At 38.5% G+C, this 26,830-nt stretch overlaps 1 protein-coding gene across 2 annotated transcripts in view; it reads right to left on the reverse strand.

Moving 5' to 3' along the window:
* AHCYL2 (adenosylhomocysteinase like 2) overlaps positions 1-26,830 on the reverse strand; it is a 179,578-nt gene that overhangs the window by 12,011 nt on the left and 140,737 nt on the right. For both annotated transcript variants that reach the window (XM_028129045.2, XM_008154024.3), the window contains exons 3-12: positions 22,388-22,531; positions 21,842-21,942; positions 18,343-18,445; positions 16,260-16,354; positions 12,411-12,517; positions 11,039-11,155; positions 7,373-7,436; positions 6,799-6,887; positions 4,148-4,218; positions 335-429 (exon numbers count right to left, since the gene is read on the reverse strand). In XM_028129045.2, coding sequence (XP_027984846.1) covers positions 335-429; positions 4,148-4,218; positions 6,799-6,887; positions 7,373-7,436; positions 11,039-11,155; positions 12,411-12,517; positions 16,260-16,354; positions 18,343-18,445; positions 21,842-21,942; positions 22,388-22,531 — 986 coding nt within the window. The remainder of the gene's footprint in view (positions 1-334; positions 430-4,147; positions 4,219-6,798; positions 6,888-7,372; positions 7,437-11,038; positions 11,156-12,410; positions 12,518-16,259; positions 16,355-18,342; positions 18,446-21,841; positions 21,943-22,387; positions 22,532-26,830) is intronic.

Genomic DNA, 26,830 nt, shown 5'->3' on the forward strand with positions numbered 1-26,830 from the left:
TTTTATAAAAACTGACTCACATTTACTATATCATTTTCGTAGTACTGAATTTACTCAGCTCTCAATCCTATACATAAGATAAAATGGCTTACAGTGTAAACAGATATCAAGCTTGGGTGGAAGAAAACAATCATTTTAAATGATTAAGTTGAGACAAGGAAGCTTCATATTATCTACAAGCACAGATCATAGAGCTAGTAAGTGAACAGACTGTGGGCAGCTCTGCCAGGACAATCATGTTTAGGGTGGCTGGTGACCCTGCTCTTTCTTCTTCCAGTTTGTTCCTTGGCAAGGAGAAAGAAAAAGCCCCCAATGATGACTTGCTTGATCTTACCACATCAATCTCTGTGTTGGAATGTCCCATGTTACAAACAATGCAGCTATTCTTCATCCGGTCTAAGTGCTCTCTGGTTACCACATTCTTGTTACCTTAAAAACAGAAGAGATAGCCACATAAAAAGGAATGAAGCTGGACTCCTACCTCACACCATTATTTAAATTTTAACTTGAAATGGATCAGAGACCTAAATGTAAGAGCTAAAACTATAAAACTCTCAACAGCAATGGGAATAAATTTTTCTGACCTTGGATTAAGCCATGCTTTCTTAGATATAACACCTAAAGCACAAGCAACCAAAGAAAAACTAAACTGAACTACGCTGAAATTAAAACTTCTGTGCTACAAATGATAACACCAAGAAAGTGAAAAGACAACCCACAGAACAGGACAAATATTTGCAAATCATAGACCAGATAAGGAACTTGTACCCAAAATTTATAAAGAACTCTTAGCTCAATAATAAAATGACAAATACTAGTAACCGAATTAAAAAATGAGCAAATGATCTGAATAGACATTTCTCAAAAGAAGATGTGCCAATAGGCACATTAAACGATGCTCAACATCATCGGGAAAATACAAATCAAAACCTTCACACCTACTAGGATGGCTAAAATGAAAAAAGACAGATGATAACAAATAACTGGTGAGTATGTGAAGAAACTGCAATTCTCATGCATTGTTGGTGGGATTGCAAAATGGTGTGGTCACTTTAGAAAAGTTTGGTAATTACTCAAAATGTTAAAAGTAGAGTTACCGTATGATCCAGCAATTCCACCTGAAGGTATATACCCAAGAGAACTGAAAACATGTTCACACAAAAACTTGTACACAATGTTCACAGCAGCATTATTCTTTTTATTTATTTATTTTATTTTATTTTATTTTATTTATTTTATTTTATTTTCAACTACAGTTTACATCCAATATATGTTTTAGTTTTAGGTATACAGCATAGCGGTTAGATACTCATATACTTTACAAAGTGATCCCCTCCCAATATTTCAAGTACCCACTTGGCATCATACATAGTTATTACAGTATTATTGACTATATTCCCTATGTTGTACTTTACATCCCTGTGACTATTTTGTAACTACCAATTTGTACTTCTTAATCCCTTCACCTTTTCCACCCAGCCTCCCAACACCCCAACCCCTCTGTCAACCACCAGTTTGCTCTCTATATGTCTGTTTCTGTTTTGTTTGTTCATTTATTTTGTTCTTTAGATTCCACATATAAGTCATATTGTATTTGTCTTTCTATGTCTGACTTATTTTACTTAGCATAATACCCTCTAAGTGCATTTATTCTGTTGCAAATGGTAAGATTTCTTTTTTTTTTTATGGCTGAGTAATATCCCATTGTATATATGTACCATAACTTTTTTATCTACTTGTCTATTGATGGGTACTCAGGTTGCTTATATATCTTGGCTATTGTAAATAAGATTGCAATGAAAATAGAGATGCACATATTTTTTCAAATTAGTGTTTGGGTTTCTACAGATATATACTTAGAAGTGGAATGGCTGGGTCACCTTGGCAATAACTATGTATTTATAAATAATCACTTTAAATGTAAACTGACTATATGTTCCAATCAAAAGATATATGGCCGAAACCGGTTTGGCTCAGTGGATAGAGCGTCGGCCTGCGGACTGAAGGGTCCCAGGTTCGATTCCGGTCGGGGGCGTGTGCCTTGGTTGCGGGCATATCCCCCGGTGGGGGGTGTGCAGGAGGCGGCTGGTCGATGTCTCTCTCTCATCGATGTTTCTAGCTCTCTATCCCTCTCCCTTCCTCTCTGTGAAAAATCAATAAAATATATTTAAAAAAAAAAAAAAGATATATGGTAGCTGAATGCATAAGAAAACAAGACCCGTAATTATGCTGTGACTCACTTCAATCAAAAGTGACTAATAGAAAAGGGATGAAAAAAATAAAAAAATATTTTATGAACATGGGGGGGAAAAAAAGCTGGGGTAGGAATTGCTGGATCAGGCAGTTTAAATTTTTGAGGAAACTCCATACTGTTTTCCATAGTGACAGCAGCATTATTTTTTCTTTTTAAATATATTTTTATTGATTTTAGAGAGGAAGGGAGAGGGAGAGAGAGATAGAAACATCAGTGTTGAGCCCTAGCCGGTTTGGCTCAGTGGATAGAGCATTGGCCTGGAGACTGAAGGGTCCCGGGTTCGATTCCGGTCAAGGGCACATGCCTGGGTTGCAGGCTTGATCCCTGGTGCATGCAGAAGGCAGCCGATCAATGATTCTCTCTCATCATTGATGCTTCTATCTCTCTCCCCCTCTCCCTTCCTCTCTGAAATCAATAAAATATATTAAAAAAAAAAAAAGAAAGAAACATCAGTGTTGAGAGAGAATCACTGATGGGCTGCCTCCTGCATGAGCCTGTAACCCGGGCATGTTCCCTGACTGGGAATCGAACCGTGACCTCTGGGTTCATAGGTCAACACTCAATCACAGAGCCATGCCAGCCAGGCAGCAGCATTATTCTTAATAGCTTGAAAACAACTCAGTGTCCATCAACTGATAAATGAAAAAGTAAAATGTGGTATATCCTTAAAATGGAATATTATTTAGCAATAAAAAGAAATGAAATATTGATACATGCCACAACATGGATGAACACTGACATTATGCTGAGTAAAAAAATAAAAATAAAAGCCAGTCACAAAAGACTACATACTGTATGATTCCATTTACATGAAATGTCTAGAATAGGCAAATCTATGAAGACAGAGAGAATACTGGCTGCCTAAGGTGGAGGGCAGAATGAGGAATGTCTGCTAATAGTAAGGGTTTCTTTTGGGGGTAATGAAAACGTACTGGCCCATGTGGCTCAGTTGGTTGAGCGTAGTCTCACACACTGAGAGGTCGCCAGTTCGATTGCCGGGAAGGACACATGCCTGGGTTGCAGTCTCAATCCCCAGTAGGGGGTGTGCGGGAGGCAGCCAATCAATGTTTCTCTCTCATCCATGTTTCTCTCTCTCTCTCCCCCCTCTCCCTTCTTCTCTCCCTCTCTTACTAAAATCAATAAAAACATTTTTAAAAACTATACACTTAAATGGGTGAAATCTAAGATATGTGAATTAAATCTCAATAAATTTATTTTAAAAATAGATTAATGGATTGATGTGAAGCAAGAACAGTTTCTTGTGGTCCCTCTTCTCTGCCCCCAGCTCTTCTTGAGCCTATATATATATATATACATTCATTTTTAAATATTCTGATTTTCCCCCTCTAAGATACTTTATAAAAGAAAACCAATGTTCCAACAGTTTAGGGTTCTAACATAAAGATAAAATCTCAGTCCAAGAAAACTAGCCATATCTGCATATTCCTCTCTAAAACTCAAAATCTACCTCTTTGGGAATCAACACAACTAGGTTTCCCAATTTCTCTATGAATTTTGCTCAGCCTTGCTTTAATTATAGGGACTATAGAGAAATATACATCACTTTTGGAGGTAAAATAAAAAAAATCAAATGTACAAATGTAAGATCTGGCTTCCCAAACAAAACTCATCTCTAGCCATCTCGTATGTGGTTGAAGATGAATGGAGATATAGAACAAAGAGATGGAAAGAAACCTTCCTCTATGAATGACTTAAAGGCATACTTTCGGTCAAGCTCTAAAGAGGTAGGAAGAATGTGAAAGATTGACTGGTTTTGTAAACTGCTATCTCTGGTTTTTAAGTTTGCTTTTGTTCAGAACATTTTCAGTCATTTTTCATTTGTTCCATAAAGGCATTCTCAAGTGCCACCCATTTTATATGTTATAATCGTACCTGTACAGGTAATAACAATATCCACTTGTCGGATGACCTCATTCAATTTCACCAGTCGAAATCCATCCATACTGTAGAAATAAATCATGATCAATGAAGCTAAAAGGCAGCTGGGAGGTTTTTGCTACAGAACCTCAAAAGCTATTACCAAGTTGCTTTGATACCTACACTGTCATTTCTTGATATAGCTGGACTACTTTTAGCAGTGAAAAATTCAAACCATTTCCTTAGTTCATTCAAGACAGAAATAAAAGATTTTTTCCTATTACTGGAACCTAATTCTTCCTGATAATAGGGAGACAATGTTAAGCATGGGATTCCTCAATTAAGTTTCTATAAAGTGCCATTTTAACATTGAACCTACTCCCCACTGAAACTGCTTCTCTCCAAGATCAATCATCTCCTGAATGCCAAAGTAAATTTATTTAGAGTCATATATTACTTGATTTCCTCTAGTACATTAAACATTATTTGTCTTCTTAAATCCATATACTGCTTGGAGTACATACTGTTTTATCCTAGTTTTCCTACTTTTCTGATTGCTCCTCCAATCTCATCAATCTTTAAATGTTGGTACTCGGTAGGGTACTCTTTTCTCTCAGCACTTCTCCATACCTTTTTCTGGCTATTAATGACCCCTCATAGGTGGCTGATTTACACATCTATATCTTTAGCTTAGATATCTCCAAAACTTCAGAGCCCTGGATCAAATTATCCACTAGATAGTTCTTCCTAGATGCCCCACAAGGATCTCAAACTTACTGTGTTGGAAAAGAAACTCATTATCTCTCCACATCCCTAACTCTATTTCTTCTTCTATATTGTCTATATTGATTATTAGCATTATTTGTTCACCCAACTATATAAGCCAAATAAACTAGAATGTCTGAGCCTCCTGCCTCTTCCTAATTGAGGTTGTCACCACATCTTTTACCTAACTTCCTTAAAACCTCTTGAATCTGTCCCTTCCTTGCCATACATGCTGGCCTTATGTTCAGGTTTATTTTTTGACTGCATTACTACAGTAGCTCCTGGCCCAATCTCATCACCTCTAGGTTTATGCCTCTCTAATTCATTTTGCAGAGTTTTCCCTAAATGCAACTTGGATCATGTAACTTCATTTTTTAGAATACTTCAGTGAGATTGCCTGCTCTTAGGAAAAGACCCAAATACTTATACTGATATGTGATTATATATAGCACATAGGATTCCTATCTCAGATATACTCCTCCCAAATTTACCCTATAGACCAGCTACGTCAAGCTTCTTAAATATATTGTACTCTCTCCTTCCTTGGTAACTATGGATTTTACTTCCAAACTAAGAAATCATTTACACAAGTTTCAAGACTCAACTGTACTGACACCTCTTTGGACCCTACTTCCTTGCTCTTTTGTTAGATATTTCTCTTTTGTGCTCCTTAAGGAGCATGTGCTGTTTACCTCCATCATAGCACTTACTATACTGAACAGTGGTTGTCTGTGTACCTGTCTTCTCTCATTCACTTATTCATCTTATTCATCCTCAGCACAGAGCATAGTACCTGATAATATTGTAAATGATCAGTTTGTGTCTATAATTTGAATCAGTATATCAGTGAGTATTAAAGCAGGTTCAGGTTTCTCTAATGAACCCTGAAAGGACTAGAATGGTGATAATTTCCTTTGGGTGCTGGATCCCTGACTCAGAGAAAACCAACAACTCTGTTGGGGAAATCTGTGGATTTATGGCTAGGATGTGTAAGGAATAGTAGGACAGGTACGAATGGTTGTGATAAAATCTTTATGTCATGCCTCATTCTATCCTGGGCACTTTCCTCTGGAGGATTAATGGTAAAGACAGGGTGGGTAACCCAGGCTATAGACACTGGGGCTTTGGAGTAGTTTTCAGGGACAGTGATTTTTCTATTCTGTTGAGGGTGGCAAGAGACAATTTTAATAATAACTAGCATTCAGTGAGCCTTTATTATGTGGCAGCAGCTCTGTACTTTTTATAATTATATGACTATTATATATGGTTATACATTATATAATAAATATATAATTATGTTACTGAATGTTCACAACACTTTGAGGTAGGTAAGAGTACCCACATTTTACAGATGGTAAAGAAACTATTCTTTTTTAAACTTATAATTTTGAAATAATTTCAAACTTAAGAATTGTAATACTACAAACATCTCTCATACACCCTTCACTCAGCAGATTTTACCCTTAATTTGGATCTGTCTGCTGTGTCCTTCTGATTAGATTTAGGTTATACATTTTTGGGAGGACTATTGTAGAAGTGCTCTTTTCAGTGCATCATATGAGAAGGGACCTGGTACCAGCCTGATTCTTTCTTGATCATTTTTTTCCAAAGGGAGGAGGATTATATGGAGAAAATAAGGAGCTACTTGTTCTCTAGGTCAAAGCAGGGGGTATTACCATAGGAATTTTAAATTTTAGCTTCTCTGATCGTCTTTGTTCTCTCTGAGCAGAGCTCCTTGATCTCTGAAAAACAGGTGCTTACAGTTAATGGCAGCCTCTTTCAGGATCTGGGCCCCTCTAAGTTAAAATGTGTATTAACCAGGCCATTCCTTGAGGCAGCTACAAGATCACATGCTAGATGGCGGTGTAGAGGGAAAGGCACGTCTCCTTTTGTACCCTTACCAGGCTTGAAGAGCACAGATGGGGTCAATCTCAGTCACATACACAATGGAGCCCATGGCTTTCAAGGCAGCACAGCACCCCTTCCCCACCTGAAAATGGGAGAAAGTACATATAATAAGGAAAGTCAACGAGAAGACAGTTTCTCAAAGTTTCTGGTAAAGTGTACCCCACTTTCCGCCCCCAAAGGAATTTCACTGAACAGATTCATGCTTGGGGAAAAAATAAGAAAAACAAATAAATGAATGCAGTTCATAAACAAACTCCTCGCTTCTGCTTAGCACATGCACGTGCATATGAGACACCCACAGTCACGATTCATAATAAAAACTTAGGCTAAAAGGACATCACAAACAGTACACTGGACAGTCAGAAAATCAACTTAGAAAAAATGGCAAAAACGAAGAGGGAAAAAGAAACATTGTAATTGAACCAGAGAGTCTCTAAAATTATCCCACTCCCCCATCTAAAGTGATAAATGAATGTACTCTTATGTCCATACAAATGAGAAATTCTAGTTTATTTTAGCAAAATACATTTTAAACACCTAATACATAATTGAAAGGGTAAACCTTACCTCTCCATAGCCACAGACCACCACCTGTTTTCCACCAAACATCATGTCTGTTGTCCTTTTAAGTCTAGTGGGGAATGGGGGGGGGAAATTACATCAGAAAAATCTTTTCATTTCTCCCTTGAGATTAGATTGGGTTCCTTGTTTTCATGTTTCATGGTGTGTTTTTTCCTATTTTGAAAGAAAGCCTGGTTTCATCCTAGATAAAATATATAATAACTAGAAAGAAAGGTTTAATAAAATATGTATTTTCTCACTCCATGCTATCCAATCAATTGCATCTGTATGTGAGTTTTGTTTTTTCTTTCTTTCTTTTTATTCCCTTGTCTTGGAAGTAGTGCAGAAGGGAAACAGCTATAGACTACAAAGTAACTTTTAAACATAAAAGCAATATACACAGGGTGTCCCAAAAAATGTATACATACTTTGAATAATTATTAATTCCAGTGGGTTAAGTCTGAAAAGAAAGAAACATCAATGGAGTTATCAGCTGTTAAAATGTGTATACATTCTTTTGAGACATCCTGAATTTATTATACAACATTTGGAACACCTGGCTTAATGAAAACATGCTAGCTTATTGAATTAGACACTGATAGATCAGCACTACATTTAGTAGTATCATAATGGCCAACAGGTCCCACATTAATTCAACAGGGAGGGTGATGGACAAGATGGAGAGGAGCTTTGAAACACGCCAACACCGACTACATGAGATAGTGAGTTTTCTGGGGCGGATTCCTTCTCAGACATGTTCTACTTCATCTCTGATTCTCTACGAACTAGAATAAACGTCCTTCCTGTTTTCAGGGTCTCTTGGAAGAACTTGTAGGAGCATTTCTGGTTTCTTTTTAGGTTCAATCAGTCTCCCTTCTCTAGGAATCCTTGGCTACGCAGAAGAAGGTTTTCAACTAAAAGCAGCCTATTCTGAGATAGACAGCTACTACAAATATTTGTGGGTCTTTCTACTCACTGATCTAACTGTTAACCTCTGCTGTTGAAGAGTCTATAAATGCCCCAAAGGCAAAGTAGGAATCCTGTCTTTCTGATGATTTGACAGCTCCACTCAAGAGGAACCAGTATAACTCCCTAAACCCAAATACAACTCAATAAATATTAAGTGCAGAGGCAATTCTTGAAAAGAGTAAGTCTAGTCTGGCTGGACTACCATATTCAAAAGTCAGAGCTTCAGAGAATGGTCCTGGAAGGGCTAACACAGCAAGGAAAATCAATAGATCATATTTCTGAGCTTCCTTTGCTTTGACTACCCTCAGGCCTTTCTGCCTCTCTTCCCAACTACTATGTGTAGTCTTTCCTGACTACAAATGACTGTGTGGTAGGAAGGAAACTTCACCAGTACTGCTACTCTGCAAATGATAAGCTGACAGACCTAGATGGATTCCAGTTAGTCCCTGTCATCTTAGGGACCCACATTTGCCTTAAGGTTCGAGGATAAGGGGTAGAAAAGACCTCAGTCAAAGAAGGTCCTTTTTGAGGGGCGGGGATTTGGAAGGAGTTGGGAGTAACCTCTTTGGTGGTGTATGAGTCATGTCAAGCCTCCTACTTCTAATTCTTCTAGCCCCAGGATCCTCTAGAAGGGTTCCTGGAATACAATCTATTTTATGACCTGAAACCACATCTGGGATATTCTTTGTCTTCCTATCAGGTGGAACCTCAGTCTCCAGAAGACAAGAAATGACAGTTGGATGACAGATGAAATGAGAAAGTGATGGCCGAGTCCTATGGGCTCCTTGCAGGGACCTGGTCAAAAGACACATGATGGCACCCCATACCCTTTCCTGCCTCCTGTGTTTTGTTTTCCTTTTTCTCTGAAAATGTTATAAGAGGAATGAGTATTTCAGACATTTTTGGTTTAATATAAACACAATTTTAGCATCAGAAAAATTTTTTTCACTGCTTTTTGGCATTGCAGACCAATTACCGAAGTGTCCTCTAGGAGTCAGTGGGGCCATTCCCACATAGCTTATGGTGCAGTGTGTAACCAGCTCTTAGAACTACAGAAGCTCAATCACTAATCCTTTCCTCATATGAACTCTCTTTTGGGCTGAATGTCCTCTCTGTTCCATTGCAGCCTTCCCTGGAGCATAACTGCCTTTTCTTTAATTCCTCCTGCCCTCAACTCCTCTGAGAGGGACAACTACCCATGACCCAACTGGGAAGTTTCTCATCACCTGAAGATGCCAATGAGCTCTTACTACTCAGCAGGTTTTCTGGCAGGTAGTTGGTTTCCTAATTCTTCATTAACCTTAATTTCTGTTCTACTGCTTGCATCTTACTTCACTCTCATACACATCTGCTATTAAAGAATCTTTCTTACCCACCAGGTAAACACTGCTTAGAAGGGACTCTTCCATTTCTATGAACTAGTGTAAGTACCTTTATGTATCTTTTACTGAACCCAGTATAGACAGATTTTAGGCTCATAGATTTGAGAATTAAAAAATCTACAAGATACTTAGCTGTGGATGAATAAATATTTTAATGCGTATTTAGCCAGATTATTATTAATTTTATCAGGCCCAAGTCTACTTACATTACAATAACACTTAAATGTGGACAGAACTAGGGACAGTTTATAAACAGACTGATAGATTGAGAATTCATTTAAATGTCCAATGTGTCTGATAATACTATTGACTCAAAGGAGTAATAATAATAGTTCAAATTTGCATTGAACACTCCCCACCCCCCAAAAAGATTTCAAAGTAAAAAGCTTCCCCTCAGATCTAACTCAATCTTAGAATTTACTGTATAGTAAATTCTGTACAGGGTTCTAGAAAGAAGAGCAAGGAATTAACATTGAATATCAGGATTCATACATTATCTCACTTAATCCTCACAATAACTTTATGAAGCTGGTCTTACTGTTACTGTTTAACAGATGGGGAAATAGGCTCAGAGAGATTAAGTAACTAGTCCAAAGCCTTTCAGTTAATAAATGACAGAAGCAATAGTCAAACCAAGGTCTTTCACCAATGCCTGTAGGGTTGCAGACTGCCTGGGGTCCAGATTTGTTGGTAATGTGACCCACTGGCCCTATCTTTACTTTCCCATTAACCTATATATGATGGAAACAACTTAATGGTTTCAGACAGGGAATTACTGAGTTTTCCCAGCAAGAATGAAGTTATATCAGGGCACAAGTGTGGAAACAGAAACTGGGTTTTGGAACAACAGAGTATTTGGTATATATCTAAGTAGATTTTGTCAGACTTGAAATCATTACAGATTTGAAAAACTAGAAATGCCTCTGAGAATTGACTCTTTGCTCACCACAACTTTCCAGATGGCAAGAGAATTATATGATAGTTGGAGCTTAAGAACTGGCAATATGACCTAAAATAGAAACATCAGGAACCTTTTCCAAACCATCAAAGATACTTGCATGTTTACAATGACTTTTTGTTACTCTCAGGCCTGTTAGAGTCACCAAGTTAAAAACTGCCATCAATAGACAGGGGCTAATCTGATCTTTTATATAAAATAGATTTGCTTCTAATAGTCATAGCAATGGTAGCTCTGGGTTATAAAATCTGAGTGTGATGTGATGATAGATTCAGAGGTGCTACATGAATAACTTTCAAACCTAAAACACTGAGGACCTCACTTCAACAACTCAAGCACATCACAAAGATAATAAAGAATTACCCATCAAGAATAGATTCACGGCAACAGTAGAGGTTGTCAAATTTTTGTTTGGTGACTGAGTCATTCACATTCATGGCTGGAACACACAGCTTCCCAGCTTTGGATAGCTGGTACAGCCTGAGGACGAGGGGAATAAAAAAGAACATGAAACAATGAGATACTGCAATCTTCTGTCAGTTCATATCCAGTTCCAGAAATATGTTGACTAGGTAGGCATGACAGCGTGAGACATGAGTAGTTTATCCTATTAGGTATATAGAAAGAAATAAAGAATATCTTTCTAAAGTCTATATAGCTTAGAATAAAGATCTTAGTCAGAAGGCATGTGGGGAAAATCTCTAACCAACCTCTACATTATAAGAATTAAAATATAAATTTTAAAATTGCTTATTAATATTATTCACCTTTTTAATTATAAAAAATTAACTTTAAGTACTATTTTAGTCCCACTACTCTAATGCAATAATTTTAACTTCCAAACAGTCTCAATTTTATAATCTCAATATACATATCTATAAGTATGCATATCTATATGTAGGAGTTTTATTTAAACTGATTCGACTAAGTATCAGAACCAGGTGTTTTACTCAAAATTCATCTCTTTCTAAGAAGATGAAAATACGGTTAGCCTATAGTTTTTTGTATGTTCAAAAAGATCACAGAATTTTGAAGCAGTGATGATGGTTATTCAGAATTTACTTCCCTAAAGCTTTTATTTTCATACTTTCAGTTCTTTCTGGGTGAATAATAGCAAATAGAAATGATTTCAATTTTACTCAGGAAATTATTGCTCATTTGAGAAAAAGGACCTCAAATCCTTGCTCTATATGTAAGAATGTATCAAGGCCCAGGTTTTTGTCTCTTCTGCCTAGTGCTAGATCCCTAGCACAGTTCTATTTTATGACCTGAAACCACATCTGGGATATTCTTAGTCTTCCTATCAGGTGGAACCTCAGTCTCCAGAAGACAAGAAATGACAGTTGGATGACAGATGAAATGAGAAAGTGATGGCCGAGTCCTATAGGCTCCTTGCAGGAGTAAATAGAAATGAAATTTTCTATTTCTGTTCCTGGTTCACTGTAGAGTTCAATAAATATCTATTGCATAAATGAATTCATCCAAAAAAAGATAAGCAGTCATTGTATTACTATGACTAGAAAACATGAGGACCACATTTGTTCCCTACTCATCCCTGCCTCACTATATTAGGTTTGTTATTTGTGTTGTTAATTCAAAAAAACAAGTGTGCAGACTCAATCTCATTACCTCATAGTGGGTTCCAGTTTTTAACCTAATGTATTCTACAGGTATGTGATTACAAGAATGTATGTCTAGGCTGCATAAAACCAGCTATGTCCATGCCAAATCTTACCTATGAACTCCAGTTACACTCTCCTCTACTATGCCCTTGATCTTCTTAAACATGTTGGGATACTTCTTATAAATCCAGTGAGTTAGATCCCCTCCATCATCCAAGATCTGCAATAATAAGCATCAATAATGTCATTCATTTTGCTGAAGGCTCTATGTTCCTAGTGCTTCTCTGGGTCTTGTATCCCAATTTCCAATTGTCCATTTACAGATATTTCAAATTTCCCACATGGTTATGTAAAGTAACTTAAAGCCAGAATGATGACCAAAACAGTCATTAGACTGTAGTAAAAGACAATGAGGGATGAAAAACCAACTGTAATTTTCATAGCCAAATGACCTTTCATCTAATAAAGCAAAATACACAGCAACACAATGAGGATTTTCTTATGGACTAATAACTCAAGTGGTTATCTAAATCGTTACTTCTTATTTTTTAATGTTTTATTTATTGATTTTAGAGAGAGAGGAAGGGGGAGATAGAGAGAAACATAGGTTTGTTGTTCTATTTGTGTATGTGTTCACTGGTTGCTTCTTGTATGTGCCCTGACTGGAGATCGAACCCACAACCTTGGTGTATCGGGAAGATGCTCTAACCAACTGATCTACCTGGCCAGGGCCTGACCCACTAGTTCTTGAATGTACTGTAAATATTCAGAAAGCCTAAATTTGATGAGAATATTTCTATTAATTACATTTAGTACTTTAAAGATAATCAGTCAAAGCTTGGTTTAAATAGAGTCAGATAATTAGTCTTCCTCCCAGAACAATGGCTCATAAAACTTTATTCATTAATCCTTTACTTCTCCCAAAGTACAGGCACTCTCCGACCCAAAATATTGGGCAGTTCTGTGAGGTTTTGCTTAGCCCAATCTCACACTCTCTATAAACAAATGAAAAGTAACTAGGGAACTGTGCAGCACGTAGGTGTGCAAGCAGGCCTCTGAACAGCTCATCACCATTTCAGGTTGGGATTAAAGAGAAACACAATGCTGTGCCTCTGGGGCTTTCATCACAGAGGAAAAGTTTTTGAATTATAAATAAGCTAAAGAAAGATCAACTTAGCATACTATCAGGCACCAGGCTGTGGCATTTCAGCCCTTCGCTTAGCTGTTAGAAATGCTTGGCAGGACGTTTTCAAATTGTTATACCTATCCTCCTGGAAAGTCCCACAGAACTAGTTGCCCTCTACTGGCATGCACCCATTTTGCAGTTCATCAATTATCAACTCCACTGCAATTGCCAAAAATGCCATCCTGGACCTCTGGGCACACAAAATCCCCAACCTCGTGTCTACCACATGATCTCTTTTTTGCTTTTGCTCTTGCTATTGATCTATTTTCTCTGACTCAACTAAACCTTACTTGAGAGCAGGGATCCAAGACAGAGCTCTCACTAAAATGCTGCACTTGCTCCATATTATAAGTTTGTGCTCCATTTTCTCCCAGTAGAAACCTCAGAACAGATGCTCTAAGGAACAGAAAGGCTCCTCTAAGTTTCTCTTGCCCTTTCCGCATGTTTGAAATCCCTCACGGAGTTTTCCTGTACAGCTTCTGTTTTCCTAACCACACAAAAGATCAGAGACAAAAAAAGACTGACCACCCTAACTGGTTTGGCTCAGTGGCTAGAGTGTCAGCCTGCGGACTAATGGGTCCAGGGTTCAATTCCAGTCGGGGGCATATGCTCAGGTTGTGGGCTTGATCCCCAGTGGGGGCATGCAGGAGGCAGCTAATCAATGATTCTCCTCACTGATGTTTCTATCTCTCTCTCCCTCTCCCTTCCTTTCTGAAAAACACACACACCAAAAACAAACAAACAAAAAGACCGAGCAATTGGAAGCTCTATGTCTTAAGTTCCACTATTCTCATCCACTTTTCCCTTTTAACACAGATATCTAACACAGGCAGGTAGATGCTATTTCTAACATGTACTTAATGAATGTAACCCATCATTCTCACCATGTAACTCTATTACAGAAAATTCTTGTCACCAGGGAATCTTCCTGAGGTTGGAAAGCAAGGAAAATATTAGATCTTGACAGAATCCAAAGAGATATAGGTCCTGTTTTCTGGGGGTGACAACTGTTTTTATTCTTGTCTTACTCTCTTCATTATCCTTTTCAGCAGTTCATGCTGGCTCTATAGTCTATACAAGCTTTCTGGGAACAATCCCATGTCCTCCTTGTGTTCATGACTATAAAATTACTATTATATTTCCAGTAGAAATCCCCTGGCATATCTTCTTTATTGCCTGTCAGTCATACTCCCTCCTATAACTGTTGGAATGAGCTGACTCAACTTACAGCTGACTCCTCCCTCCCTTTCAGGATATGAAGGCTTTAACGCAGCTTCCTCAAACCAGCACTTGGTGCACTATGATCTGAATCACAGAATCCAAAAAGATAGGCTGCTTTTTTCTGCTGTGAAACAGGTGAGGCCTGCTCTGCAGCATTTTGCAGCAAGCAAGAGTTGGACTACAGCTTCAAGGATTCTTTTTTCAGTTGATTACTTAATTTCTCTTCTCACTCATATGCAGAAATGTTTGTAAAGTAGGAGTGCCTCATACTTTGTGCAGTTTTTTCCTTTCTTTGCAAATCTAATATGCTATCAACCTTCAAGAATTTGATCTTTTATTTTTTTTAATGTATTTTATTGATTTTTCACAGAGAGGAAGGGAGAGGGAGAGAGAGTTAGAAACATCGATGAGAGAGAAACATCAATTAGCTGCCTCCTGCACACCCCCTACTGGGGATGTGCCCGCAACCAAGGTACATGCCCTTGACTGGAATCGAACCTGGGACCTTTCAGTCCGCAGGCCGACGCTCTATCCACTGAGCCAAACTGGCCAGGGCAAGAATTTGATCTTTTAAAAAATGAAACGAAAATTTTAAAAAGCAAAAATAAAAAACCTAAAACTTTACATATCTAGTTATCTTCCTCAGTGTAGAATGAATAAAGCAAAAAATTTGAAGTTGGAAATCCTTCATGTTTACTATAAATCTAGTATATAATTCTAGAGATAAAGCTAGGTACCACAGGAGGGGTGTGTGTGAGAGAGTGTGTATGTTTAGATTATTGTTGTTAGGGGATGGTAGAAAGAGGTGGTAGAAAATGGTAACTCATCAATCTTACTTTTTAACTAGCCTTGTATGAATGCTGAGCAGTATTTGTTTTTTGTTTTTTTAATATTTTTATTGATTTCAGAGAGAGGAAGGGAGAAGATATAGAGAGAAACATCAATGATGAGAATCACTGATCAGCTGCCCCCTGCACGCCCCCTAATGGGGATCGAGCCGGCAACCTGAGCATGTGCCCTTGAGTGGAATCGAACCTGGGACCCTTCAGTCTGCAGGCCGACACCCTATCTATTGAGCCAAAAACCTTTGTTTTTTAAATCCTCACCCAAGGATGTGTTTTTTGTTTTGTTTTTTATTGAGTTTAGAGAGAGAAGAAGAGAGAGAGAGAGAGAAACAGAGAGAAACATCAATTAGTTGCCTCCCACATGTGCCCTGACCTGGAATCAAACTTGCAGACTTTTGGTACATGGGGCAATGTTCAATCACTTGAGCCACCTGGCCAGGGCTGCTGAGCAGTATTTTATTGTTGTAGTGAATATGAATGATTCTAAGATTAATACAATTACAGTACATTGAGGCTATAAAGAGATTCAATATTCTTGGGGTGCCCTGAGCATAAGTATCTAGTTCTGTTGGAAGCCCAGGTACATCAGATAGAAAAGGAGTCCTTTTCCTTTTTTTCCTGTTGGGAAACCCTCTCCTAACCCAGAGCCTCCCTCTCTAACTCTCCTTCCCTCCCCCCTATAGAATTGTGTTAGCTGAAATCTAACCCACCATGTTTGGCTGCCAGCCCTCCACATTCACACATCTATCAATGCACCACCAAAAGTCATCTTCTGACTCTCCTTTCCAGGCAAAGACAGGAAATCCTGAGAAAAAGGAACAAAGATAAATCATTAAAACCTAAAAACAGGGGCTGACCCTAAATTCTGGCAAGGTGATGCTGGTTTTCCTCAATTACGAACTCTCTCATTCTTCTGTACTATACTCCTTTGATTGACTTTCTTCACTGATTAGTATTGACTTCAGTTCCTAATCTACTCCTTTGGTGGTCATTTTGCTCATTAGACCAAAGAGGATAAACAAAAGAGACAACAGTATGATGGAGACTAAAGGGAAAAAAGGAGAAACTAGAAACCAGTACTTGTTGATCCAGTCCAACTGGAATTCTCACCATTTCCCAACCACACTTTGATTTTTCTTACTTCCATACTTTAGTCATCCCATCCTCCATCAGGAAAAACCTTACACTTTTCTCCATCTGTTAAAACGTTTATTATTTATCACACTTCATGGCCCAGTTAAGTGTCATGTTCCCAATGAAGCCTGATTAACTCAGCTGGAAGTGAACTCGTGGAATCGGAACTTTTATAAACCCCGTTTGAGTGCTGAATTTGGGTTTGTGATCTGTTGTGGCATTTATCATCTATGCTCTTGTACTATCATTACCTACAAATGTGTCTTTTCTCCTCAAGGAAAATATAAGATTCTGAGGGCAAAAACATTGACTCATTTGTCCTTAATATCTCTTATAGAAGGCATAATAAGTATTTGTTGAAAAAAAAAAAAAGACTGCATGTACAATTCATTGGGCTATATATTTAATATTTGTATATTTTTTCTACATATATTTTACACAAATAAAAATTTTATGAATGAATAATGTAAATGAAGAAACAAATGAAATGCTGAAAGTGCTAGCAAAAGGAGAGACATGCATGCACTAACCAGCTTTCTCCTCATTTCTCAAGAGCTCTGAAGCAAGGGTTTGGTTCCCTGATCAGTGTTGTGCTGCCAGGGAGTGAGGAGAAAAAACTAGCAAAGTCCAACTTCTCTATTTCTTTTGTCCTTCAAGTGCCAGTGGCTCTTGTGATCAAATATTAATCTTTCAGGTCAAATGCTGAAGCTGAAGCACCAAAATTAAATCAGAGCAAGCTGCTGAAAAACCAACAGGACCACAAAACTATGGCTGAAGCATTGCCTTTTCTAATCCATATTACCTTAGAGTGGTACTTTAATAATTAGCAAGTCAAGGCAAAGCATCCTATCTAATAAAAGGGTGATATGCAAATTGACCATCACTCCAACACATAAGATGGCCGCCCCCATGTGGTCAAAGATGGCCACCCCCAAGTGGTCAAAGATGGCTGGCAGGGGAGGGCAGTTGGGGGGACCCAGGCCTGCAGGGGAGGGCAGTTGGGGGGAGCAGGCCAGCAGGGGAGGGCAGTTAGGGGCGACCAGGCCGTAAGGGGAGGGCAGTTAGGGGTGACCAGGCCGCAGGGGAGGGCAGTTGGGGGCGACAAGGCCGGCAGGGGAGAGCAGTTAGGGGCAATCGGGCCAGCAGGGGAGCAGTTAGGCGTCAATCAGGCTGGCAGACAGAAGCAGTTAGAGACAATCAGGCAGGCAGGCAGGTGAGTGGTTGGGAGCCAGCAGTCCTGGATTGTGAGAGGGCAGTCAGGCATCCTTCGAAGGGTCCCAGATTGGAGAGGGTGCAGGCTGGGCTGAGGGACATCACCACCCGTCCCCCATGCACGAATTTTGTGCACCGGGCCTCTAGTTAACTAATAAAGGGTTATTAGACTTAAGGAGATATTTGCAACTGTAAATATCTTCTGTATGGAAGCAAGAAAGATCAAAGTGTAGTTGGGAAATGGTAAGGATTCCAGTTATCAGGTAAATCTAGTTCATATTTAATAAGAAAAGCCCAGAAAGAGAGCAAACTCATCAAAAATTGGGATTCATTTCTACCAAGACAGCTCCTTTAATGTCAACCTTCCTTAAAGATTTATATTGAAATAATGGAAGTTTTTGGAGACTTACTTTAGCCAAAGACACAGAGAGTAAGCAAAGATCTTACCACTTTCTGCTAAAGCAGCAGCCACTTCATTGAGAGTGGAATAGATATTGCAGGCAGCCCATCTGCACTGAGCTCCCAGAGCACCCAGAGTTTCCATGAGCACCTATATTAAAGAGAAAGCAGGAGATGAGCAACTTTTCTATAAATGTTTATTTCAAATTTTAAACATATTTTAAAAAATTTAACCCACTGATTTGCTCTTGATTTATTTTAATATTTAAAATAGAGATAGCAATCTTTTTAAGAAGGTAGTATGTATATCACCCTATTGCTTTAATTAAGAGCTATTTTAACAATGATAAAGCTTTGGTTAAAAAGCTTATTTTAAAATTTCCTGACAGTGGTTAACTCTGAGTACTGCTAATTTTCATTTTAAAAGTTTATATTTAGTATATTTCTATAATATAGAAAAACAGCCCCCTATAATCCCATGCTTCAGAATCCTATGCTATAGTATATTTCTATACTAAATGAAAATTCTAATAAAAATATTCTTTAATCTAAAAAAACACTTGTAAACAACTCCACTAATGTAGGCTAACCCCCTCATATAATTTGTCCAAGACCACACAGTAAGTTAGTAGCAGAACTACTCATATCTCTAAATTTCTAGTCTATACTATCTTTCAGTATCTGATTCCATTTTTCCACCTCTTGTTTTATTTTTTACCTTAAAGAATTTCTAAATTCCTACAACTTAGGAATTCTGAATTTTTCAAACAAAAGAATGATACAGAGACTTACCTACAAAGCAACATAAATTAACTATATGGTCCTAGCTGGTTTGGCTCAGTGGATAAAGCATTGGCCTACGGATCAAAGGGTCCCAGGTTCGATTCCAGTCAAGGGCACATACCTAGGTTGCAGGATCCTCACTGGCCCAGACTCTGGTCGGGGCTCCTGCAGGAGGCAACCAATCGATGTGTTTCTCTCACATCGATATTTCTCTCTGTCTTACCCTCTCTCTTCCACTCTCTCTAAAAATCAATGGAAAAATATCTTCGAGTGAGGATTAAAAAAATAATAATAATAAAATAAATTAATTAACTATAAAAGTCATTGGAACCAAGAATATAAAAACTATTCAAAGAACTTTGAGTCAAGACTGCTGGCTATTAGGGCACAAGCAGGAGTGAAGGCAGGTAGGAATGAGAGGAAGACAGAGCTTAAACCCAACTTTAAATCATTACCATTTAGAAGAAGTAGCTAGGAAGTCTGGTTAGAAGGAACTATGAAACATACCTAAAAATATAAATAATCCAAGAAAGAAACATGGATAGGAAACTGTTAACTATAATAGTTATTTCTGAAGCATGGGATTATAGGAGACTGTTTTGTTTTTTCCTAGAGAGATTATTTTTCTACATTATAGATTGTGATAATGTTTGAATATTGTAAAATAAACATAATTACTTTTGTAATCAGAAAAATAGAGACTAAAAATAAAACAGCAAAATTCCTTTGTAATTAATTTTTAAAGGAAAAATAAAAAATGTGGGAAGGGTACATTAAAATGTTAAAATTGGTAAACTGGTTTTAACTACTCTGATTTTTTTAAAAAAAATCTTTATTGTTGAAAGTATTACATATGTCCCCCTTCCCACCCCCATTGACCTCTTCTAGCCTCCCCTCCCCCACCTAGGCCTTCACCACTCTATTGTCTGTGTCCATGGGGTATGCATATATGCATACAAGTTCTGTGGTTGATCTCTTCCCACCCACCCACCCACCCTCCCCCGCCTTCCCTCTGAGATTCCACAGCCTGTTACTCTGATTTTGATTACTCCAGGAAAAATAGAAAGGAACTGTGAAGGGTGGTGATATTCAGTGAGCCAGGAGGTAAAAAAGAACCTAGATATAATTTAGCAACATGAGACAGTACAGAAGCACTTACTATTTTAAGCCACCACATTGAAGTCTCATGTCCCTGCCTGGGGAAGCCCAAAAAAGGTTCTAAGAGCGCTTCTGCCTAAATTCATTAGTCTATAGCTCCAAAAAGAGAGAGCTTTTCAATTTATTATATTAATTTTGGGCTGCCAAAGTACTCTTTTCCTCAGAGAACATGTAACCCAGGAAAAGTTTCATAGGGAAGATGCTAACAGCAGATGTCTGTGTCTTGAGGAATCTCTGCTGTTCTTAATGAGGAATGTGGCCAAATAAATGTTGTTTCAGGAGACAATTTTTTGAAAGTTGATCTAGCCATAAAAATGACTGAATCTTGCCCTAGCTTATTTGGCTCACTGGATAGAGCATCAGCCTGTGGACTGAAAGGTCCCAGGTTGGATTTGGGTCAAGGGTACATGCCTGGGTTTCGGGCTTGATCCCCAATAGGGCATGTGCAGGAGGCAGCCAATCAATGATTCTCTCATCATTGATGTTTCTATCTCTCTCCCTGTCCCTTCCTCTCTGAAATCAATAAAAATATGTGTGTTGTTTTGTTTTGTTTTTAAATGACCTGGATCTTATAAATTCTATAAAAGATTCCAGACCATTTTCCAATACACCAATTTCCTATGTGATTTCATTATGGTGAACAACTCAGTATCTATTACATCTTTGATGGTGGTTAATCAGTGGTTCTCAACAGAGGAACTTTGGGAAACTGTGGGGCATATTTGATTATCACAATAATTGAGAGGGTAGTGCTATTGGCAATTAATGGGCAGGGCCAGTTTGAAAGTGCAAGACAGTCTTTTATAACAAGAAGCCATGCCACAGCTAGTTCATTGGAACAATTCAATGAACTAGCTGTATTACCTTGGACAAATTACTTCAACTCTCTGAGCCTCAACTTCCTCGTTTATAAATTGGAACGAGGAGTACCTGCTTTACATGGCCATTATGAGGATTAATGAACTAATACTTATTAAACTCTTAACCTAGTGCTTGGCAAGTTGCAAGCACCTAATGGCTGGGGGTATTATTAACCACTAGTGGCCCGGTGCATGGATTCGTGCACATTGAAAGGGAATATGGTGCGGGCAAACCAGATTTGGGGCCGACAGGGCCCCAGCAGCAAGCTAACCCACGGCTGATTCCGTGAGGAATCAGGCTCCCTCCTCCCTCCTCTCTGGGTCTGGGGTGTGGGTGAACCAGATTCAGGCCAACAGGGCCCCAGCAGCAAGCTAACCTATGTGTTGGAGTGTCTGTCCCCTGGTGGTTAGTGTGTCGGTTGAATGGTCGCTTAGGCTTTTATCCTATAAATCCTATATAATAAAAGCCTTATATGCAAATCGACTGAATGGCAGAATGACTGATCACTATGATGCGCACTGACCACCAGGGGGCAGACGTTCAATGCAGGAGCTGCCCCCAGACCGCAGGCTCCAGGCCAGCCAAGGCGGGTGCCAGCAGGGGCACCCCCCAATTGCCCTGCCAGTCACCCCAGAGATCGGCCCTGATCGTTGGCCAGGTCTAGGGACCCTACCTGTGCATGAATTTCATGCACTGGGCCTCTAGTATATATAAATTGTTAAGTGGAGAAAGGAAAAAGACTTACGGCAGTCTGAGCAGTGATGTGTGTGCAGCCCACAATTTTGGCTCCAGCCAAAGGTTTTTCTCCTTGAGCTCTCTTCCTCAAAGCCATCAGGGCCGGCATTTCTGAAAAGGCCCAATATATACACAGCAATATTAGAGAGGAGGGAATGAGAAAGAAAGAATAAAGAGAAAATTTTATTCTCTTAAGATCCTTCCCCTGATGAAGTTCCCTGTCAGATTAGGTTTTTTAAGGGATCAAGATAATAAATCTGACCTTTCTTTCATAAGGGGCTTTAAAGGCAAATGCTCCAGTGCTCTGATTTCCTATATCCCAGGCCTCTTTATCTAGTCCCTCTCCCTTTTCCTTGTAGAGGAGTTCCTTGTAGACCTGCCAGAGTTTACTCCCTCCCCACAATGTTTTCTGAGCTCCGATTATTTTTTTGTTACAAGTAGTCTTCCACATCACAATGAAATTTCATAAGCTACTAGGCCGCAGGACCAGAAAAGTGATTACTATGGACAAAAGGATACAGGCAGCTTGAGAGGAAAAGGTGCTTTCTTTCTTTACCTTGTTCAGCAATTTCAATTTCTCTTCGTCCAAACTCTGCCTGTTTGATGTTCTTGACACAGAAGTCACTGCTTCCCTTAGAGTTCTTTTGCTGCTTGTCCCTGGGAGATGTCTCATCATCAGAGCTATCTGTATATGATGCCGCTGAAAGGACAGAATAAAAAACCCTCAGGGGGAAAAATGGCTTCCTTTAAAACTCCAAACCATGGAGGGAACTGAGGCTCCTCTGGTCATCCAGCACTACACACATGTACACATCTGGTAAGCACCTAAATGGCACTGTGGAGCTGTCCCCATCATCTTCTATGGAAAGTGCTACCCAGAGGTCAGAAAGAGGAAGCCGAGAGAGGTTGCCCAAGACATTGCCCTTGGATAGCATTAACTTGGAATCTAGGGATGACTTTATTTTCAGAACATGCAGAGGTCTTTGGATATGCAAAAATAGAGAGATTACACCATGGTAGCAATAGGTTAAAGTTCTAAATGCAAGATCACGGTCATGAACCTAGGGGTTTCTGGGATTCTAGCTACCTTTCTTGGTCTGCTGCTTAAATGCCTGATGTAATTTGTGTTTTAGTACAATAACTAAATAGATAAGACCTAGAAAACAAGGAACCCATGGGAAAGTAATTAAGAACCACACAAAAAGTGTTTGTCTGCCATAACAAAGCTTTCTTTTTCAAGACTGGCTCTGATGAGGCTGAACTATGCCTGCAGACCCAATTAGACATTGACAATGAAGTATTCAGCCTGCTCTCCCTTATTGCTGGCCTCTGTTGGTCCTGCATTAGGCATTTTGGAATCCCAGAGAAATGATAAATCCTCTTGGTATAATAAAATGCTCTCATGACAAACCCATTTAGCAATACACACTAGAAGGTGAAAGGTATAAGACTTTTGATTGTGGCTAATAGGCAGCAGCAGCTGCTGCTGCTATTACCATGATTAACTGAGGTCTTTCTAGTCTTCATTTAATTCTGTAGTTACTGGTTGTTTGCTGGATGATTTGAATCAGTTTCCTTCCTTGATTTATGTTTCAGATTCTGTGGATAGTTTCTTCCTAAGGAGTCATCAAGGTTTTGGGGGAGGAAGGTTGGGGAACATAAAGTACTGTCTATATATTTTCCAATGAGATAAGAAGTACTTCTATCACTTTTAAGGGGAGAAACCTGCAAAATCTCATAGCCCCTAAGGTCTCTAGTACTCTGATCTACTTATATCCAGAGAATTAAGACATTTTTGGGATTTCTTAGCCAACAGTCTATCTCTGGGAGGGCTGTAAAAGGCAAGTCTGACCTTGCCCAGTTAATCAGGCATGGCACTACAAAATGTTTCGGCAGCAGGGGCCTCTGTCTCTCTTGGGGTTGGAAAACAGCCGTAGAGCAAAGTCCTAACACGAGGCAACAAGAATGAGCCTGAGTCACAGTCACCAGGGGAGGGGAGGAAATTAATAAATCCCCAAAGAGACTTTTGTTCTCGAAAGGAGCTAATCTGTACAAAAAGTCTGTGGTTCTCCCTCCTAGGGTGAGTGAGAGCTCAAAGTACCTTTGGCAACAGAGCCCAGAAACAGCTTCCTGGGCAGTCATCTGTTTCACTAATCAATACTCAGAAATAGCTTATGAGTTAGAAGCTGAGGGAACCATGCTTCTACCACCCGAGAGAAGAAAATAACAGCCATCCCTAACCCTGATCCAATTTATAGGATAATTGCTTTTGAAGAAAGTGTTTACATTCAGAACACAGAAATTTCAAACCTTTTCCCAGAGCCATGATGATTTTTATGTCCCCAATGGCCATTTAAATACAGTGGTTATGTGTTCTGGAGTCAGACAGACTTCAGTTGAAGTCTCAGTTCCTGTTTCCAGGTGAATAAAGTAGAGATGGTACTAAAACTTATTTAATAGGGTTGATAATCCATTCATGTATTCAGTCATTCACACATTCAAATACACACAAAAATTCAACAAAATTTTATTGCATATCTGCTATGTATCAGGCACATTCTAAGTGCTGGGGATAAGGACAGATATAGGCTGTCTTTACCTTCATTGAGTTTTCATGAAATAACTAATTATAAAAGTAATCATTTAGTTTTTCTTTCCTTGTGGTTATAATATGTACTATGAAGCAGACTGTACAATAGGCAGAAATGGCTTTTCAAAGTCAAGTTATTAAGAAGATGAAATAAGATAATGTAAGTAAAATGTTTAGTGCAATGCTTGGTGTAAAGCACTCAATAGATGATACCTGATATTACCAGGTTTTACACATACTTTAAATGCAGTAGCACACATAACACTTCAAGGGTCCTTATTCAGCTTTAGGATTTTGAATGGGAAAGGAATAACATACATACAATATTATTTAACAGTTTTTTTTTCTATCTCTGCCATTTACTAATCTACCTAAGCAGCAGGTGGTTGGGCTGGTAGTGATTGAAAAGGTTGAGGCTGGAGTCCTGAATGGCTCTCCTCTCCTATGTCTCTTTCAGCTCCTAAAGGTGAGTCGGGGGGTGGGGGGGGGGGTGGGGGGAGAAAAACAAACAACTACGACAAAACCCCAAAATTTCCCCTTAAGAGAAGCACACTAATTTTTAACTTGAGTTGTTTACTTCCAACTCAAAGAAAAAAGTTTATTTATACCACTTTCCTATTCTAAAATGAGAAAAAGCACACCCAAAAACCAGTATTCTATTTTCTTAACAATAGTTAGTTAATTGGTTGTAGTTAGTTCAACCAATGTGGGTTTTTTGTTGTTGTTTTTTGAGCCAAAATGAATTTGTTTTCAAAGAGCCCTTGATATAGATCTGTTATCAGGTAAGAAAGAAAAATACCAGTTGCCTAGATTGTAAAAGTATGTGAATGCAAAATGGCTGACAGGCCCAGACTGAGTGTTACTTCTGCAAGCACAGTGGAAAGATTATTCCTGAACTAGTGTGACATTCATTTTTTAAATCCATACTCATTTCCGCCACTATATTTAAAGTACCACATTCATGAAAATAGCTGAGATAGTCTTAAACATTTTCCTGGGGAAAAATGGAGAAATCCAACACATATGTATACACACACTTGAAAAGTTTCTAAAGTGTTTGTTCTTGTTAGCACATTCTGAAGCCCAGAGTCATGACTTAAAATGAATGAGCAATCACCAAGGCAATAACCTACTGAAGTACAGGCCTGAGACCTTAGCTCTTGCTTCACCTCTAATTAGTTATGTGATCAGTTTTCAATTTATCCAACTGTAAAATAGGGTGTATAACAGAGCCCCTCTCTCCCTTTCCTCTAACTAAAACAAAAAAAGTCTTATGAATAAATGAGATAATACCAAAAAGGTTCAACTTCTAGATAGAAAAGTAATATAAAGTACAATATAATGTTCCCATGAAATGTTGTCTTGTTTCATGATATCGCAGAATCAAAGCATAACTTGATGAATCACTAATTCACAATCTATCCCATAGAATGTGCATACATATGTTCTACGGCTCACACCTGATGAAGTCTTACCTCCTAGCAGCTGTGAGATTGTGGGTTATTGCTAGGAGAAGAAGCAGTCAGACTCCTGGTTGAATTAGTCCTATTAGACTATTTTAAGTCAGGCAATTCCTCTTGGGCCCAATCTATTCATTTGGTAATGGAAATAACAGTAGGGACCTGTGTGTCAATGTGCAGCAGATTTCACTGATGAGTAACACTCTAGAAACATGTGAAAAGCTATGTTAGCAACCAAAATACAAATAAACAAAATGTTATTATTTGAAAAATATTAGAATACTTCAACCAATTACGACCTAAGAGACTGCAGTCTTCCCTTCTTATCCTTAACCAATTAATTCCCTGCAAAGACAGCTTTTTCAGGAGTATATTTCTGAGAATGATCTGGCTTTGAAGAAACATCTTCTGCTCATTTATTTTTATGAGGTTTTGTGTTTAGGGAAAGAGTTTTTAGAAGGTTTTTTTTTATATATATAACTTTAGGGATTAATGTAGCCTTTTTCAACCTAGCATTAGCCTTGAAGAATCCATTAAATATATGAATTAACTTCTTTCCTATGCATCTCAAAGGATACTAGTTATGACCCATCCTTTGAAGAACTAAGAAAAACAGTCTCTCATCATTTTCTGTGTTCTGTGATTCAGATGAGGAAACCTGGTTGAGAAATCCTGGCAGAAGTTGCTAAATGAAAACATTTTGTAATGTCATAAACCTTCTTTTATCTGTTTATGTGCACAGAGTGTATCAGAGACCTCAACAAGAGAGTAAAGTATAACGAAATCTCTGGACACCTTTCACCAATATTTACTCATTGAGCATCTCTCATGTATCAAACACAATTCCAAGTGCTGGAAACAGAGCAATACAAAACAGGCAGAAATCTCTGCTCTCATGGATCTCATGTTTAAGGGGAGAAAAGGTAACAATAAATTAGTAAAAATATAT

This window comes from Eptesicus fuscus, chromosome 14 (genome assembly GCF_027574615.1).
Source record: "Eptesicus fuscus isolate TK198812 chromosome 14, DD_ASM_mEF_20220401, whole genome shotgun sequence".
NCBI lineage: Eukaryota > Metazoa > Chordata > Mammalia > Chiroptera > Vespertilionidae > Eptesicus > Eptesicus fuscus.